Source organism: Protopterus annectens, chromosome 5.part0 (assembly GCF_019279795.1).
Source record: "Protopterus annectens isolate FY-2018-M chromosome 5.part0, PAN1.0, whole genome shotgun sequence".
Taxonomy (NCBI): Eukaryota; Metazoa; Chordata; order Ceratodontiformes; family Protopteridae; genus Protopterus; species Protopterus annectens.
In genome coordinates, this window is record NC_056735.1 from 392,467,185 (window position 1) to 392,485,436 (window position 18,252).

General features: G+C 42.7%; 1 protein-coding gene across 3 annotated transcripts in view; it reads left to right on the forward strand.

Moving 5' to 3' along the window:
- The window catches only part of DCAF6 (DDB1 and CUL4 associated factor 6), a 2,031,218-nt gene that overhangs the window by 1,917,182 nt on the left and 95,784 nt on the right, over positions 1 to 18,252 (forward strand). For all 3 annotated transcript variants that reach the window (XM_044072358.1, XM_044072359.1, XM_044072360.1), the window contains one exon: positions 1,382 to 1,470. In XM_044072358.1, coding sequence (XP_043928293.1) covers positions 1,382 to 1,470 — 89 coding nt within the window. The remainder of the gene's footprint in view (positions 1 to 1,381; positions 1,471 to 18,252) is intronic.

Genomic DNA, 18,252 nt, shown 5'->3' on the forward strand with positions numbered 1-18,252 from the left:
TGCTGTGCAGAAATAATTTATTAATTAGCACCACTAGTTGTTTTCACCTTATTTCTGTCCCGAGTCCCATTTACCATTTTCTTCACTCAGCCAACATTTCTGGTAATGGCTTGCAAAGACCAGACATCATCCTGTATAGTTCTTACCGTGTTATTGCTAGTTCTCTGTAATCCTGTGCTACTGACTGGTCTCTTCTCGTCAGAGGCAGATTGTTTATCTCATTCATATTTCTACTCTTTCCTTCTTTTACATGCAATTTCCTTTGCTCTCTGAATTATTCTGATGCTGTACTTCCTTTATTTTCAGTCATTGGCTTTGTTGCATCAGCATCTACATTTTTGCAGACAGAAAATTCTTCCTTTTGATTAAGCTTGTCTGTTACTCACTCTGACGGCGTGTACCACTGCTTCAGAGTCAACATTCCAAAAAGGAAAGAATTCCAATAAGTCAGCCTCCAGTGTTCCCTATAAGAGTTTTTCTTCATTTTCTCTTCTTTCATCAAAACTTCCAGAGCAGCACTTTACGTTTGAAATACTGTGCACTATGCAAAAGAACAGAATTTACATTAACCCACTCTGAATAAGTGACCTACCAGCACAAAACATGTTACATCCAAGACCATTCCTGAATACATCTAAGTTCAGTTAACCATTGTCATGCTGTAAGTAATGTTGTCCCCTGTGGAAAACCACATACGGGCTTTCATTTGTGTTATGAGTTTGGTTGGTATCAAGCAGCTATGAGTGGAAAAGGAATAGGTAATATTTTTGGACAGAAGAATTTAATGCTGTTGAGGGGCTGAGTAAAAAAGCATGGGAGGAAATATATCTGTTGTCACTGAGACAAAAACAGTGATTGGAGAAGTGAAGAACGAGCAGCAGAAGTACTGACAGAAAGGGAAGAGAGGCTCCGAGAAGAAGGATGCTGTCTTTAACAAGCATAGGTGTGCACTAATGTATCTGTATGATTATTACTCTGAAAACTGGGTAGAAAACTGTTGCTAAAGTTATGAGCCAGCTGTTTGGGTTTATTCATTAAATGGGAACATTTTTTAAACTTTTCATCATGCAATATATGACTACTCTCATCATGAGTTTCTTTTGAATAAGGAATTTGCATATTGACCCCAAAGTCAGTCAACAAAACTCTCCTGACATTTTAACTCCCCCACCTTCAAAACATTTGTAGCTTTACAAAGTCTTTTTATCACCTTAAAATTAACCCTGTTAGTAAGCATTGTTTCTGCTTTGAAAACAGTTAATGCAGGAATGCAGGATAACATCAGCAGACTAGATCTTTGACTCAAGACTATTTTAGAACAAATGATTTCATATGTGTACTCAGAGTAGCAGATATAACCGTTTTTTTTTTCTTTCTGCAGTTCTTGCCTCTTCAGGCATTGATTATGATATAAAGATTTGGTCACCACTGGAAGAATCACCATCTTTTAACAGAAAACTTGCAGAAGAGGTAACTTTTTCCTGTAATTTTCTTGCAAGGCACTAGTTTTTGCCTAAGATTATGACTGTGTGATGTTTCTTTTCCCCCCTTATTTAATAGTGTAAGTTATTATTCATTGTGAAATCATACTGTTCTGTTGTACTACCACAGAATAACTGGATTTAAAGAACTCGGGTTTTGTTCCTTTACATATATGTACATTCATATATTTTTGTTTGAATATTTCAGAGGGACAGGACTGTTTTATAGAGCAGTCTGAACAGTAGATCATTGACTTGAAATAGTTGCTTAGAACCAGTAGGCTGAGAACTGCTTCTAGATTTTCATATGAGCAAGAAATGTAGTGCTTTCATCTGCAAGGCTTCCCAGTAAACTCCAAAATAGTAATTAATATCACATTAATTTACCTTTTTTTAATTAATTTATTAATTGTTTAAACCCAATTGACTCAAGCATCCCTTTTTAGGGACAACCCAGGAGCACTGTCTAATTAAGTGACTTGCTCAAAGTCCCAGAGTAGGCAAATGGAAGTGGAAGGAATCAAACCCTGTACTTTATTTTTGTTACAAAAAGTAGTTCATTAACAGCTCAGAACCTTAACCATCTGTGCTAACTGTAGTTGGATAGTGTTGCATGTTACTGTACATCTTACAGTTTTTATATAGATGAGGACACCCAGCTGCCATGAATCAGTGCCTTTTCTGTAGTGTCATCATTACAAAATAATGTGCTGTTTTTTTACTTACAGAAATGTAGACTTTGCTGTTAAAGATTCCGTGTCACTTAACCATCTCCTTTTATATGCGTCTGTTGTACAACTTCTTTCCTCGACCATCAACAACATTTTTCCTTTGTTTATATTGAAAATGTTTCAACCTGTCATTGATTTCTGTAACACTCTTACAAAATAAGTAAATTGTTACATTGTCCAGGCAGGAACATCCATGAACTCTGTTGTCAGTTCTGTGATCCTACTTTAGGAATGTTTCTTTTATATTTAATACTTTGAGGACTCCATTTGTGGCCACATATTATAAGGAAAGGCTTTTAGCTAGTCTTTTTACAGAACAAAAATGCCACTGCATACCTCTCAACTCTACAGATTTTCACAGAATGCCCAGATTTTTGCCTCATGTTTTTGGTCTGTTTTTCATGAAATGATGATTTTCTGGAAAATCAGTGGCAAAGCTTTGAGGGTTGAAGTCAGAAAAGACAGACGTTTAAGTTTCAGACTTTATACCTTTCAGAAAATTCAAATATATGCTAATGCAAAACCTGTTATTCTATCAATTTTCTAAGTTTGTAAGAGCAATATTTAAAAAGTGTCCCTATTGTTGGGCTTTTGTCCCCATTACTAATGGCTTTGTACAGATTGCTTGCTCTTAAGAGATTGAGAGGTATGTCCTTAGGAGCTCCAGAAAATAAAGATGGCCAAAGCAATTTAATGATTCAATGAAATGCATTTCAAGCCTAGAGCCTGTTAAGGGCAATTAAGAGCTAGCTTTAATTAAGACCCAGTTACATATAACAAGTTTTTAAACCACGTGTCTAATAAAGATTTAAACATTAGTAAGTTATTTGCATACTTTATATCTGTAGGTAGGGTATTTCATAATTTACCAAACCCGAAAGCAGAAAAATGAAAACTTTGGTGTAGAATTAATACTAGGTTAATCACCTAATAAGTTATTATTCCTAGTACTTAAGCTATGGTTAATAAAACCAACTCCCAACATAGCAAAAAACATTTTATTCTTAGAGCAATTGTACACCAAAATTAAATCAGCTCTCAGTAGCCTGTAAGCTACTGAATAAAGTGATACATTTTCAAGTCGCTTAATATATGATAAAAAGTCACACCCAGCTATATACTTGGTAAATGTTTAAGTACACTCAAGCTTATGTAGCTCTGAGATTCCCAACATGTAAAAGGAACCACAATATTCTCTCATGGAATGAATATTGGAAGAAAATAACTTCACCATAACAACCCTAGATGTAAAGGTCATACAATATTCTTTATTATTCAATAACATTTCCTAAAAACAGAATTCACATGAGAATCAAAAGAAAAAGATTAATCTACAATTCTACCTAAATCCCTGACTTGTTTAACTGAGAGGCACATAGAAATTTATTAAAAACATATGGATAATTAATATTGGTAGCACCAAAATGAACAACTGAACATTTACTGTTACTAAATGTGATACCCTTTTGTTGTACCCATATATTTAACTCATCTAAATAACTTTGCAAGCACTGATGATCTACTTTGTTTTTATGGTACCTCCAACCTTTAATTCATCTGAAAATTTATTCACGCAAATTTTTTAAATGTGGGACCGACAGTCATAAGCAGCCCAAACAACAGAGGTCCAAAAACCGACCCCTGGGTAACACCACATTTAATGGATATACATTTTGAAAATTTGTTACTAAATTTTAACTCTACTTTTCCAACCTACCAACCAGTTTATAACCCATCCCTTTAGAAAGACTTTCATGTCCATCCTAACCAATATGCCAGTAAAAACTGTGTGCAACTGAATCAAAGGCCTTTACCAAATCCAAGTAGACCCTATGTATAGCTAAGCATTCATCCAACACATTTATTTTGTTTTCATAAAAATTAACCAAATTATATAGGCTTGATCATCTAAACATTAATCTGTTTTGCTATATATATATATATATATATATATATATATATCACTAGAAAAGCAAAACATATTCTTAAATGATAAAATCGGTGCATCATCCACCTTAAAAAAAGTTTTAACTAATTTAATTCAATATAGATACACAACACAATTGCCCACATGGCTCAAATGCAGCAGATCATTAGCAAAGTAATCATACTTGCCTTTGAAGTTTTCCCAAAGTTGAATGGGTAAATCTAGGAACTGGAAACATACATCTGAAATCCTATTTAAAGCCATAGAATTTACATAAATCAAATATTTCACCCACAGTTTTCTGAAAGTTGGACTCACTTGACCTAGTTACGTCATTAGACTCATCTAGATTACATAATATCAGAAATGGCTTCTGCATAACTTCCTGATACTATCCCTTATATCTCCCAGTTTACAGCCACATAATCAAAATAACTGTAATCTGTTGTATTTGAACCCTTTGGAGAATATTTATAACACCTCTTAACGAGTAGTCTTCCCCAACACACCTAACACACAAAGATGTGAAAACGCATCTTTGTATCAATGCGAGACTCTAGACACATCCTCTTGAGAGCAAAGCAGTTACAGTTCAGCACATAGCCTCAGACAGGAAGACACACCCTTATAAACCGTCTTTCAGATGTTCTTCATAGTCAGTGCTGCAGTACTGATTCTTGGGTTTTCCTGCCATGCAGAAACCTGTGACCAGCCCACTTTCCAGTGTCTTTACATCATCCCTAGCTGATGGACATTAGAAGACTGAAACAATTAGGATTTGTTTGTCTTTCACTGCAGAGGAGTATGTGCATAAATTACTACCAGGATCAGTTAAGTTTACCCTACCAGATGTATCATTATCACTAAGAGCCCTCCTGCGTTTCTTGCTCTTAACTTGCTGATAATTCTCTGTCTCATTTTCTTAACTCAAAAGCTGCTCATTGTTTAACTTAACAGCAGTAGTATTATCAGAACTAGTGTTACATACATTCATTCCTTCTGAAAATGCAGTCACATCATCTAACACTTAACTCGGACTAAATGGTTTATTGCTAACTAAATTTTGCTCAGTACAGTTACAGGATTTTGCAGTATAACACTCGATTCCTATAAACTGGGGAGCAATATTTAACAGATAAGAACTTATAACAATAATTCCAAAGTTGAATAGAGGTCTGAGTAACATCATTGCAGCTGTTAAGAGTTCAAAAAACATTATTTTTTAAAATCTTAATAACCAGAAAAACGTTTCAGAATTTGGATTATAACCTCTACTCCCACCAAGTTCACTAGTCAAATTTATTGAACATTTTTTGCTTTTGCTGCTACCAACTGAACAATTTATGTCGTATGTATTGAAAATAGTGCATTTAACGAAGTAATGTATGCAACCACTGAAGAACCAACTTTGATATATAAAACAACAAAAAAGACTAGTGGAAAACAAATTGTAACTTTATTCAAAAAAACACTGAAGTGCCTCGGCAAACATCTGCCTTCAGGGAGTACAAACATTTTAAAAAACTCAGCATCTTATATAGCATTCCCTAAGTATGTTCAACACAGTCAAAAATTAAAAAACTAGGACCGTTGTTCTACACCAATAGTCAAACCCTCCCTGGCAGATCCGACCATAAACTAATCACCATAGAAATCCACATCTCACCCACATCCCCTGCAAAGGTAACAACCTTGAAAAACTTCTCCAAAGCTGACTTTGGACTCCTAAAAACAGGGGTGGCTAACTTCATGGCACCCATGCCAATGGAAAATACCTGCATGACTGCCAAATCATACACCAATGCACTATATGAACATGTGCATAAGTGCATGGAACTGGCCATACCCAACAGAACCAAGATGCTCTCCTCCAAAATAAGGAAGCCAATCTGGTGGTCCCCTGCCATTAATAAACTCTACAACAGAAAGAAGAAACTGTTGCAGAAAAAAGGTGAAGTCCCAAGACAAGAAAACCTTCCTTATTAGCCTCAACAAAAAGTTGAGATCCCTCATCAAATCTTCTAAAGCCAGCTACGAAGGCAGAATTGTGGCAGACACTAAAAACAATCACAAATCCTTCTATAGCTGTATCAAGAATCCCCGCAGCAGTGCCCAGATTTACTGTGAGTTACTCCACAATGGTACCTCCTATATTGAGCTAACAGATATTGCCAACATACTGGCTGACAGATTCAGTGCCAACTTTACCCCTCTCTCCCCCCGTAAAGGACCAGTCACAGTACCAGAAGAATACCAGGCACCCAGCATTACTGCAGCACAGATTAAAGCTGCATTGTCCAAGGCCAAGAATACAGTTTCCATGGGACCTGATAATATCCCTGGCTGTGTCCTACATGAACTACAAAGCGAACTGGCACCACATCTGTATGCCCTGTTCAAGTCACAGCCTCATCTCAGGCTTTATCCCTACCGAATGGTGCACTGCTTCAGCCATCCCTCTCCATAAAGGTGGAGTGACTACAGACCCTGGGAATTATCGCCCAATTAGCCTGACAAGTCTGATATGTAAAGCTGTGGAGCTCATCATCATGGACCTGATTAACAAAGATTTAGGAAATCTTCAATCTCTAGACCCCACGCAGTTTGGCTTTGCGAAAGGGAGATCATGCCTGCTCAACCTGGTTGACTTCTTTGAGTCAGTCATCAGGGCTGTGGATGAAGGTAAGGCAGCATATAGCCTACCTCGATCTGGCCAAGGCCTTTGATAACATTCCTCACTCGGGAATTATTGATAAACTCACCAAACTAGGCATCAACCCCTATATCACTAGGTGGGTTGCAAATTGGCTCACAGATAAAACACACAGTGTGAAAGTAGCGGACTCCAAGTCAGACTGCCGACCAGTCATGAGTGGAGTCCCACAGGGATCGGTCCTGGGTCCTCTTATGTGTGGTATCTCCTTCTGTGAAGTCCAGGCCAACATGAAGGGGCTCTGGCTGACAAGGTTCGCAGACAATTGCAAGTTGGGAGCTATTATTAACACCCCAGGTGATGTTGACATCCTACAGAAAGGCCTCACTGAGACCAATGACTGGTGTCAAAACCATAGCCTTAAGCTCAATGCCAAAAAATGTGTCGGCGGTTCCCATGAATTACCACATCAATGGTAGTCCACTGAACACAGAAGGTGTTATAAGAGATCTGGGAACACAGGTTGACAGCAACCTCTCTTTTGACCACCACATTGCCACTGTAGTCAGAAAGTCCTTCTATATGGCATATCTCATTACTAAGGGCTTTGCATCCAGGAAGAAAGAGGTCATTGTCTCCCTCTACTCTTCCCTCATTAGGCCAGTCATCGAGTACAGTGCCCATTTGGCATGTACCTCACTAGACATCTGCAACAACTGGAGAGACTGCAAAAGTACCTCACAAAGAGGATCCTAGGCCTTAAACACTTGTCCTATATGGACAGACTCAAAAAACTCCAACTATTCTGTCTCATATCGCCTTCTTAGAGGTGATCTCTGCTTGACTTACAAAGCCATGTCTGACCCAGCTCTGTTAGAAATGCTACATCTAAAGAAATCAAAATCCCTCCGCACCACACACTCCAGAGACCTCAACCTCATTACCACAATCAATAGAACAAGCTGGAGGGACAAGTTCATAATCCAGAGACTGTCCATGCTATGGAGTAGACTTCCCATACATGTCAGAGCACCTCACTGACCCTCTTCAAGAGAAATCTTGATGAGTGGATGGAAAATAAAAAATTCACCCCGGGGATCACTCCAGTGGCTCTGGTCGACAGAGGTACTGGGAACTATGGTCGGGTGGCACAATGCTAGGGTAATCCTATTAGCTAGGCTTGTAGAGGCTCCAGGGCCATTAGCCTAGTACACAGCTATGAACTCTTTCCAACTACTTTGTCGGTTGGGTCCGAGGTCACTCAGCAGGCCTCAGCTTCTGATTCACAGATGTTGATGACTGAGGGAGAAGGATCTACTTCCAGAGTAATGCAGGAGCACACCTTCAAGCAGGACTGACACACCACAGTCATCCAACTGAGGACCAAGTCCAGCTATAGTAAACAGATGCCTAAACCAAAATGAGCAGCCAGTCTTATTTAGCCTACTTCCCAGTCCTCTGCTACTATTACCAGGTTGAATCTCAGGATTTGCTTAAAATTATCCAGGAATTCATGTTTTATATGAAGTCCTGGGGGACCAGCCAGGCACTTCCATGTACCCGTGTTACCTTTCCCAGTAAAAGACCTACAGAGGCTGCTTTTCTAGAAGAGTCTGACTCTTCAGGATCTGAGGATGAGGAGGAATTATCCTACTCTGAACACCTGCCTCCTCAATCCTATTCTGACTCTGACTTGAATGATACTCTTTCTTCGGTCTCTTCCCTAAAATGAAGAAGGGCTTTCGGTGGGAGAGTAAAGAATTCTCTCAAGCTCAAACTCATTAGAGGAAGCTTTGAAGTGTACCAGTTGCCAGACCACTAGCTATTCCTCCACTCAGTGTGGTATTAGATGATGTATTTGAGGACATCTCTGTTCACCCAGACTCCCCACCCCTAGGAAGCCATTTTTACAGACTGTTTGACTCCTATAAACATCTTTACAAAAACCCTCAAGCTGACCTATCTGTACTGTCTACTGAAGCCATTAAGGGCACACCTAAACCTGCTACAAGACATCCCTTACCTAATGACAGGGGAAGTAGACTACTGGACAGGTGTGGAAAGAAGATGTATACTTCTGCTACCCTATCTATGAGGGCTCTTAACTGTCACTTCCACATGTTAAAATACTTAGAGTCCTTGCAACAAATTATTGACAAAGTAAAGGGTTTTACAGATAATTCCCTACTAAAGGACATATAGGAGACAGCTACAGCAGCGCTGCAGGTTTCCAGACATTCGCTGATGTGTGGTTATAATGTTTTAGATGTTTCATGCAGAACAGCAGCTACTGGCTCTATCATCAGGAGGCATGCTTGGCTTAGGGCCCAGCCACTTTCTGACCAAGTAAAGGCTGAACTCTTGGACACCATATTGGATAAAAAACTCCTTTTGGGGCCTCCTGCAGAAAAGGTTTTTGTGAAACTGGATAAGAAAGGGAAATGTAAAAACTGTAAAGGAATTTTATTTGTTCCGAACCCCCTAGATATAATAAAATAAATAAAAATGACCCTTCCAAACCTTGGCCTTTTCCACCGAAACAGAATAAGAAGAGTCCTTCCAGTTCTAAAAGATTAGGACAACCCAAGCACTGTCCCAGGCCTGGTGGGGTCCAAAGATTCTACCCTGCAAAGGGATCACCTGTGACTATCCACAGCCACCCTCCCTCCACCTCTACAACCCCCTTCTCCCTTGCATTCAAAAGGAAGACTCTCCTTCTTTCAGTACCAATGGAAGCTCATCACCTTAGACTTGTGGATGCTAAGCATCATAGAAAAAGTTTACTTCATCCAATTCAGAGAGAAACCTCCTTTCATAGGGATCCCAAAGCTACCAAAGGATCAATAAGGTCTTTCCCCCCTTCTTGCAAGAACTCTTGCAGCAGGGATCCATCCAGACAGTCCTTGCTGGTGAGTACGTATCGGGCCTCTATTGAAGAATTTTCATAGTCCTAAGAAAGGAAGGCACTTGGAGACTAATTTTCGACCTCTTCAAGTTGAACAAGTTCCTAAACATTCTGGAATTCAAGATGATGGCACAACAGAAACTGCTGCCATTGATTTTTTAAGAGGCATATATGGTTTTCATAGACCTGGAAGATGTCTATCTCTGTCTTCCTATAAGAAAGGAACACTGAAGATACCTTTGGTTCATGGCAGCAGGTCTGCACTACCAGTTATGTGTTCTACCATTTGGCTTATCTTTTGCAGCCAGAGTATCCATCACATGTCTAGCTGTAGATATAGAATATTGAAGAACACTGAGAGTCACATTTACCTCTACCTGGATGATTGCCGCAAACAGGGAAAATCTATCTTGGAACTACAAACAGCTTTACAGGCTACAGTCAACTGCTTTCAGAAATTAGAGCTAACTCTCAATCTGTACAAATCCCAACTTCAACCACAGGCAAGAATCCTTTTTCTGTGTGCATTGATAGATTCAGTACAACAGAAAAGTTTTCTTGCACCTACTGCCAAAGCAGATCATCACAGCAAGGGAGTATCTAAGGACCTTAGAGTTCATCTCTGTGATCTACTTGGCAAAAGTATACATGAAGAAACTTCAACAGTTCCTGAATACTATTGGAACAACACTCTTAACCCCTGGAAACCCAAGTGCCTCTTCTACCCTGACTCAAAAGAGAACTTCTTTTGTGGAAAGACTCTATAAAGTTGAATCCAGGTGTAGTGTTTTCCGTACCAGAGCCAGACAAGGTCATCACCAGAAACAGCTCTGAGGTAGCATGAGAGACATGTAGGCCACTTGAAGTGAAAGGTGTCAAGACCCAGGAACGAAGAAGACTTCACGTAAACCAAATGTTGTTGCTGGCAGTCTTTCTAGCCAGGAAAGCTTTTCAAAGTTATCTATCCCCAGGCACACTGCAAATTTGAATAGTCAACACCACCTGTCATGAGGTACAGCAAACAAGGGAGAGTTCACAATTGCCCCCTATGCAGTCTAGCTATAAAGATTTGGCTCTTGGCACAGCAGTTGCATTTGCCTCTGATATTATTCTACATCTCAGGCCAGAACACCCCCCCCCCCCAGCAGATTGATTGAGCAGGGCCATCCTGGAACCCGGCAGATGGATGTTTAAACATGAGATCTTCCTGGACCTCACTCTGGGGACCCCCAGAGTAGACCTGTTTGCCAACCACCACAACAGACAACTTCAAAGTTTTTGTTCAAGAACCCAACAGGCAAGGATATGAATAACAGGCAGTTTCTCCCTCAACTGGACAGGACTCTTCCTTTATGCCTTTCATCCTTTCTCTTAATACCCTGAGTTGTGATAAAGGTGAGGTCATACAAGCTGACAATGATTCTTATAACCCTCTTCTGGCCAAGACAGCATTGGTTCTCCCTCCTCTGGGCCTGAGTGAAGGAAGATTTCTCATCCTGCCACAAGTGATAGACTTACTCACTTAGTTAAAGGGGTCTGTCACTCATCCTTGTCTGAAGACATTCAAACTAACAGCTTGGAGGATTGTTTTTTGGACCCTATATAATTCAGCCTATTCTTCAGAAGTGCTGCCTGTACTGAAAGAAGCTAAAAAACTACTACCAGAAAATCATTCATATCTAAGTAGAAATGTTTTTCCTTGTAGTGCAAAACTAAAAATGTTAACCCATCCCATGAAGACATAAACCATCTGTTACAATACCTGTCAGAGTTATTTCATTTAGGACTCTCCTACTACAGCATTAAGGTCCACACTTCAGCTGTCTAGGCTTGTCTTTCCTGCTGTCCCCCTAGTTACTGTCTAAATGGATAGCCAAATACAACACCTGCTGTTATGCTCACCTTAGTAAACCAGTACCAACCCATGTCAGGCCATCCTCCACCAGACACAGTTCAGCCACCACTGCCTTCCATAAAGGTGACCCTAAGCAGACCATATCATGGCTTCCTCCCTTCTTTCTTCCAATAACCTGTCCAAGGTAGATGTGGATAGGATGATGATGAAGTTCATCAGGACGCAAATTCAAATGAGAGTCCTTTCGGCTCCAACCCCAACGGGATTCTGAGCCATCATAGGTTCATAAGTAGCTACTAGGCTATTGGCCTTAGGTCCTATATAAGCCTAGCCAAATGGTACTCTGGCTTTTGCCACCCAAGAAAATTATTTTCCTGTGCCTCTGTCAAGCAGAGCCACAGAAGTGATCCCCAGGGTGAATTTCCTATATCCCGTCCAATCATCAAGATTTTTCTTGAAGAGTGCTAATGAGGAGCTTTGTTTGATATAGATAGGTAGTTTGTTCCAGAGTATGGGAAGTCTCTGGGACAGGAATCTATCCCTCCAGCATGTTCTCTTTATTGCGGAGACAAGGTTTAGGTCCCTAGAGCGTGTAGCTCAGAGGGCTTGGGATTTTTTTACGTGGATCCTGTCCAACAGCTCTGGGTTTGACATAGCTTTGTATGTTTGGCAGAGATCGCCTCTGAGTAGGCTATATGCGATGGAGTAAAGCTGGAGTTTTTTGAGACAGTCTGCGTAGGGCATCTGTTTGAGGCCAGTAATCCTCTTTGTGAGGTATTTCTGTGGCCTTTCCAGTTGTTGTAGATGTCTTGTGAGGATCCAAAAGTCTTAGAGTCATCTTCCTCGGATCCAGAGATATTGGCATCTTCGACTTCGATGGTGTCTCTGACCTGTCCTGTCCCGAATGCTAAGGAGCTGGATGACTCTTGGAGCTGAAGCACTGGCACTGTTTACCAAATATATGGCAGTAGTTGCAGCTTACCTGAAATTGCTGGAATTCTAAGTGTTTTCATGCCTGGACGACTGGCTCCTGACCACTCCAACCAGGCATCAGCTAATTTAAGCATGGGACTATTTACTCCAGCTATTTTCTCATCTAGTAATATCCATCAATTACAACAAATCTCAAGTGAATCCAACCCAAACTCTGGAATTCATTGATGATGTTTTCAATACAGTCAGGCAGACAGCTTTTCCCCTTTGTCTGAGATTCAAACTGTTCAGTCCAGGTCAAAAAGATTATTCAGAATTCTTCTCTTTCAGTCCGTCTGATACTCCAAATTTGGAGATCCATATCAGCGGCAATCACCCTTGTACCACTGGCCTGGTTCTATATGAGAATCCTCCAGTGGACACTAACAACACAATAGTCTATTCTCCAACACCCATTATAAAAACCAGTCAAGATAACTCAAGCTTGCAAGAATGATTTTTTTCCGGTGAATAAATTCCAATCAAATGCAGATAGGCCATCCCTTTGTTCTCCTTCAGCCCAAGGCCACAGTGACCATGGATACCTCTCAAATCAGGTGAGAGGGCACTACTTGAGGAGGACAGTGCAAGGTACATGGTCACCTGAAAAGGCCAACATGCATATCAGTGTCCTGGAAATGAGAGCTGTCCTCCTAACATTGTAGGCCTTTCAAGACGCTCTTCTGATCGAGACTATCATGATTCAGACAGACAATATCCTTTCTTAGAGTCCTTCCATGAATTAGGTAGCTGAAGACTCTGTCTCAACATTTGAAGAATGAATGAAAATGACATCAGATAAAAAAATGTATGTACTTACCATAATACATTGTATCAGAAAAAGAAGGTCTAGGGACCTGAAATTCATTTGTGATCTAAACAGAACATACTGGAAAGACAGATATTTGTCCCAGAGACTGCTCCTCCATGTGAAGCTGAGTTTGTATATTACCCAGTTTATGTACAACTCTGAGAAGTGGATGGGGAATAGGAAATTTACACTGGACCTGGCACCCGTGTCACTTATGGACAGAGATAACTTATAAATGCCTGGCCCTCAGTGTCCTGTTTCAATGCAGGACATCATTATTCTTTTGGGAAAACTTGGCTAGCCTTAGAAAAGCCCCTTGTGTCATTAGCCTAGTAACAGTCTGTGAATCTGTAACTTTCTATCTGTGTTGTCCATTTTCATTCTTCCTCAACTTTCCACCCACCAACCCCCTCCTTGCTTTACTCCTGGAAAGTTCAAAGGGTATTGGAGGAACCTTTATTCTTTGAGCTCCAACTTCATTTCCTTTTTTTCCATTACTCTATACATCTATGGCAGCAAACTAGATCTGATGTATGTTAGATGGCTAGGGCATTATGGGTAAAGGGAAGAGCTTGAGAGTTCAAGTATTCTGTGATCTGGAAGAAGCAATCGAGTCAGATCCAAAAATCAGATCTGAACCCAGCAGTTAAGGATGAATAAAAATGGACAACAAAGATAGAGCAATAGTATTGAATAATAATGATTATAAATATTAATGAAAATAATACAAAAGAGGGACTTCCAAAATAACTGCACATTGAGTAACAACTTGATGTTATGTGGTCCTATCTCGCCTACATTCTTTACTTACGGGTTCGGAGCTGAGAATCGGCTGCAACTCGGCCAACTTATTTCTCTATCACAAAGTCTCTAATTAGCTGGGCTAGCCCGATATCCCAAGATGCACCTCGCCCTAGCCCCAGATCTCGTTTGCCGCTTGTAGAGTTAGGACGTGGTCTCACTTGGCTGTGGTTAAGTACCCTTTTTCAAAACTTTTCATAAGTCTTTAGCAGTCTGTTTCTCGTAAAAAGCTATTTTAATAGCTAGTTTTTCATTGTGAGTGTACTTTGTAAACAAGTAGTGTTTTTTTTGTGGTATCCCTCTGTTTTGGCGGGCTAGGCCCATTTAAATTAGAGGACCTAGTCCTCTCCTGTGTTGTTTGTGTAAACTTGTGTTTTGTTTGGTCGGTAGTTAGATTTCCTTGCTGCACCAAGGAAACGTTTAAATTAGAGTTTCCTTGGTTGTTCGTAGTTTGTTTTTTCCTGCCTTCCTCTTGTGCCTGTTGTTGTCAGTTGAGTGGGTGCTGTGAATTACTATGTCTAAAGAGCAGAAAGAGCATAAACCCTCTGGGTTTAAAAAATGCTCAAAATGTGGCTACAAGATGCCCATTACAGATGGGAATTCTATCTGCGTTTATTGTCTTGGTGCTATTCACCTGCAAGAGTCCTGCAGTTTTTGCCACGCTTTTAGCCTGAGGGTACTGCAGGAAAGAAAAAATAAGTTGATTTTGAAGGGCCTGGTTAAACCTTCCTTTGAGGAGTCCTTAGACTCTTCTTCTAGTACTAAGTGTAAGACTTCCAAGGCCAAGAAAAGATCTCCGGCTCCATCTGTCTCATCGGAGCCCCCGGAGAAGGTTTTGAAATTGGATACTGCCTCCTCGGCTCCATTGTCCTCTGTGCCGCAGGAGATATCTGTTGTACTGAAGTCGACCTCGGCCCCGATATTATTGGAGCCTATTCGGAGCCAGTCACCCAGTGTTAGGCCTGAGTCTCCGGGTAGGAGATCCCGATCTCCTTCTATTTCCTCCAAATCCTCTAGGCTGTCTGATTTGGATGTGGATAAGGTGGTCCAGAGGCTCCTGCAGTCACCGGTGTTAGCAAAATTGTTCTCGGCTCCGACCCAGTCAGCTCCGGAGCCAGTCGCTATTCTTGTACCGATGATTCCTCCTCCGAGCACCCCTGTGTCGTCTGAGCCAGAGTGCTCCGCGCCGAGTGATGTTCTCATGTCGGCTCCGATACCCCCTGCGAGTTTATCGGAGCCGATGGCTCCAACCATGTTGGTTCCGTCCTCTGGTTTCGATACTCGGGTTTCCTCAGTCGGACCCGAGGGGGATACCTCGGGACTCTTGTTGGTTCCGAGCCTCCCTCTCGGTGCATCGGCTCGGGGAACCCCGACTCCGGTTGTGGTCTCAGAGACGGGTTGGTCCTCAGATATGGGGGGACCTGCCTTTGAGGCCATGAGGAGCGCACTGGCCAGATCGTCAGTTACGTCACCCGGATCGGTCACTCCTTCCCCCTACACCCCGGCTAGAGCCTCTGACGCCCCCCTATCCATGGATGGTGGAGCCCGAAGGTCTGTGGATACCCCCATGAGCGGTCCCCAACTTTCTGAGGCCCCTCAGTTTCGGTGCCCCCTAGAAAGAAGTTGTGCAAGAGGAAGCACATAGACTCCCAGGACGAGTCCCTCACTTCCGATACCGACCTCGAGGAGTCCGAGGGGACCCCTAAGTTGTCCGATGATGTCTCTTTCTCCGACATCCTAGAGATCTTGAGCAGAGAGGCGACTGGCCGTCCAAGACCCCCTCTGAGGAGGAGTCGGTATTCCTCAAGGCCTTCGGAGCACAACCCCATGCCTCCTGGGTGTCTCCACCCTTCGATGAACTCCTGGATTTGATTTGTCGAAGGTTGTGGGAGACCCCTGATTCCATGGAACTGGTGCCCAGATGTCCAAATAAGTTTCTTACTGCTCCCCTGGGGAAGAGTTCCTGACCAAAGGGGTTTCCGTAGATGCCTTGGTGGTGGCGGCAGCCACTCAGCTGGAAGTTGCAGAGGCTTCTTCTTCTGTCCATCCTTCTAACAAGGAGTCCAGGAGTATGGACCGGTACGGGAAGCGTACCCTGTCCTCGGCAATCTTTACTTTGCTGTCGCTGAAGTATCTTTGTTATTTTATTCTGCTCCAGAGAGATCTCCTTAAGGAGCTAGGAGACACTCTGATGGTTAACATGCCTGAGGCGGTAGCGCAGACTCTTAACGCCCAGTTGTCTACCCTTGGTTCCATTGTCAACTCGTCCATGAGGCTCATATCCTATGCAGCCGAAAGGGCGAGTAGGGCAGCTAGCTCAGGTGTAGCTCTCAGAAGACAAGCCTGGATGCACCTGTGTCATTTCGCGGAGGCCCTTAAGTCTTCCTTCACTGACACCCCCTGTGATGGGTCCTCACTCTTCGGGACCAAAGTGAAAGACACCCTCACCAGATGCGAACAGGAGGGGAAGACACTATCTGCCGTAGGGGCCCATTTCTCTCTTCCTTCTAGGTCTTACCCCAAGTCTCAGAGAGGAGGGAAAATGTGGTTCAAGAAGTCACAGAAGTCTTTCCCTGCCGCTCAAGGTGAGTCCCCTTCCAGAGGCAGAGGAGGGGGAAATTATTCTGGAAGACGCAGTCCTAGAGGCAGAGGAGGCCCCCGCAACTCGAGAGACCGCGATTCTGTTCACGGGTCTTCCTTTCAGCGTTCCTGAGGTGTTTCCCAACTGTGCTGTTCCAGAGCCAGTCGGGGGCCGAATTACATTGCATCCGGAAGCCTGGGAAAGCATCACCCAGGATCGTTGGGTGCTTCGAGTAGTTACCGGAGGTTACACTATCCCGTTTTTGTCAACACCCCCTCCAGTCAAAAGAATCTCGGACGTTCCACCCAGTCAATGGGATCAAGCAGCACTAGAAGTTTCAAAGCTGCTAGAAAAAGGAGTCATCCAACCAGTCCCCTCAGACCATATCGGATCAGGAACTTACTCGACTCTTTTGGTGCCGAAAAGAACAGGGGACCTGAGGCCCATTCTGGATCTCAGTCGATTGAATCACTACGTTCTGAAGTCCAAGTTCCGAATGGTCACTCTTCAGTCCATTTTTCCCTTGCTGGTAAAAGGAATTTGGATGTGCTCCATCGATCTCAAGGATGCCTACTACCACATCAAGATGGACAAGGCATCCAGGAGTCACTTACGCTTCTGGCTGGGAGCCAGACACTTCAAGTTTTGTGCCCTGCCCTTTGGTCTCACCACAGCCCCCAGAGTGTTTACCAAGTGTTTGGCAGTGGTGACGGCTCACCTGAGACGTCGGGGATTCCAGGTGTTTCCATATCTGGATGACTGGCATCTCACCGCCCCCACCAGGCATCTCCTCATTCAAGCCAGGGAGGCTACCATTACACTTTATCAACAACTAGGAATTACCTTGAACTGGGAAAAGTCTGCCTTGCTGCCCTCACAGCATGTTGTTTTTATAGGCGCAGAGCTAGACTCTATTCAAATGCGGGCCTTTCTGCCACTAGAGAGGATAAGAGTGCTGCAGTCTCAGATTCACGCATTGTTGCCCCTCAAGAGAGTTCAGGCCAGGTTAGTTCTCCAGCTCCTGGGATCCATGGCTGCCACCATCATGCTGGTGCCTCTAGCCAGGTTACACATGCGGATCCTACAGTGGCTCCTTTCGGCCCAGTGGTCCTTTCAGAAACTTCCTCTTTCCCACTTGATACTTCTCACGGAATGGTGCAAACAGGACCTCCGCTGGTGGCTATGTTCCACCAATCTGGACAAGGGGAGGAGCTTGATTCCTATGTCTCCAGTGGCCACGGTGACCATGGACACCTCCCAGATGGGGTGTGGGGGGGGCATTATCTTGGCAGGACAGTCCAAGGCACGTGGCAAGATCATGAGGTACACCTGCACATCAATGTTCTAGAGATCAGAGCGGTGTTACTAGCGTTGTGGGCATTCCAAAGCTCTCTTCCTCTGGGAACGATTGCAATTCACTCAGACAGCATGTCTGTGGTGTGGTACCTGAACAAGCAGGGAGGAACCAAGTCCTATCCCCTCTGCAGAGAGGCCATGCGAGTGTGGCATTGGGCAGTGTCTTCCCAATGGTTTTT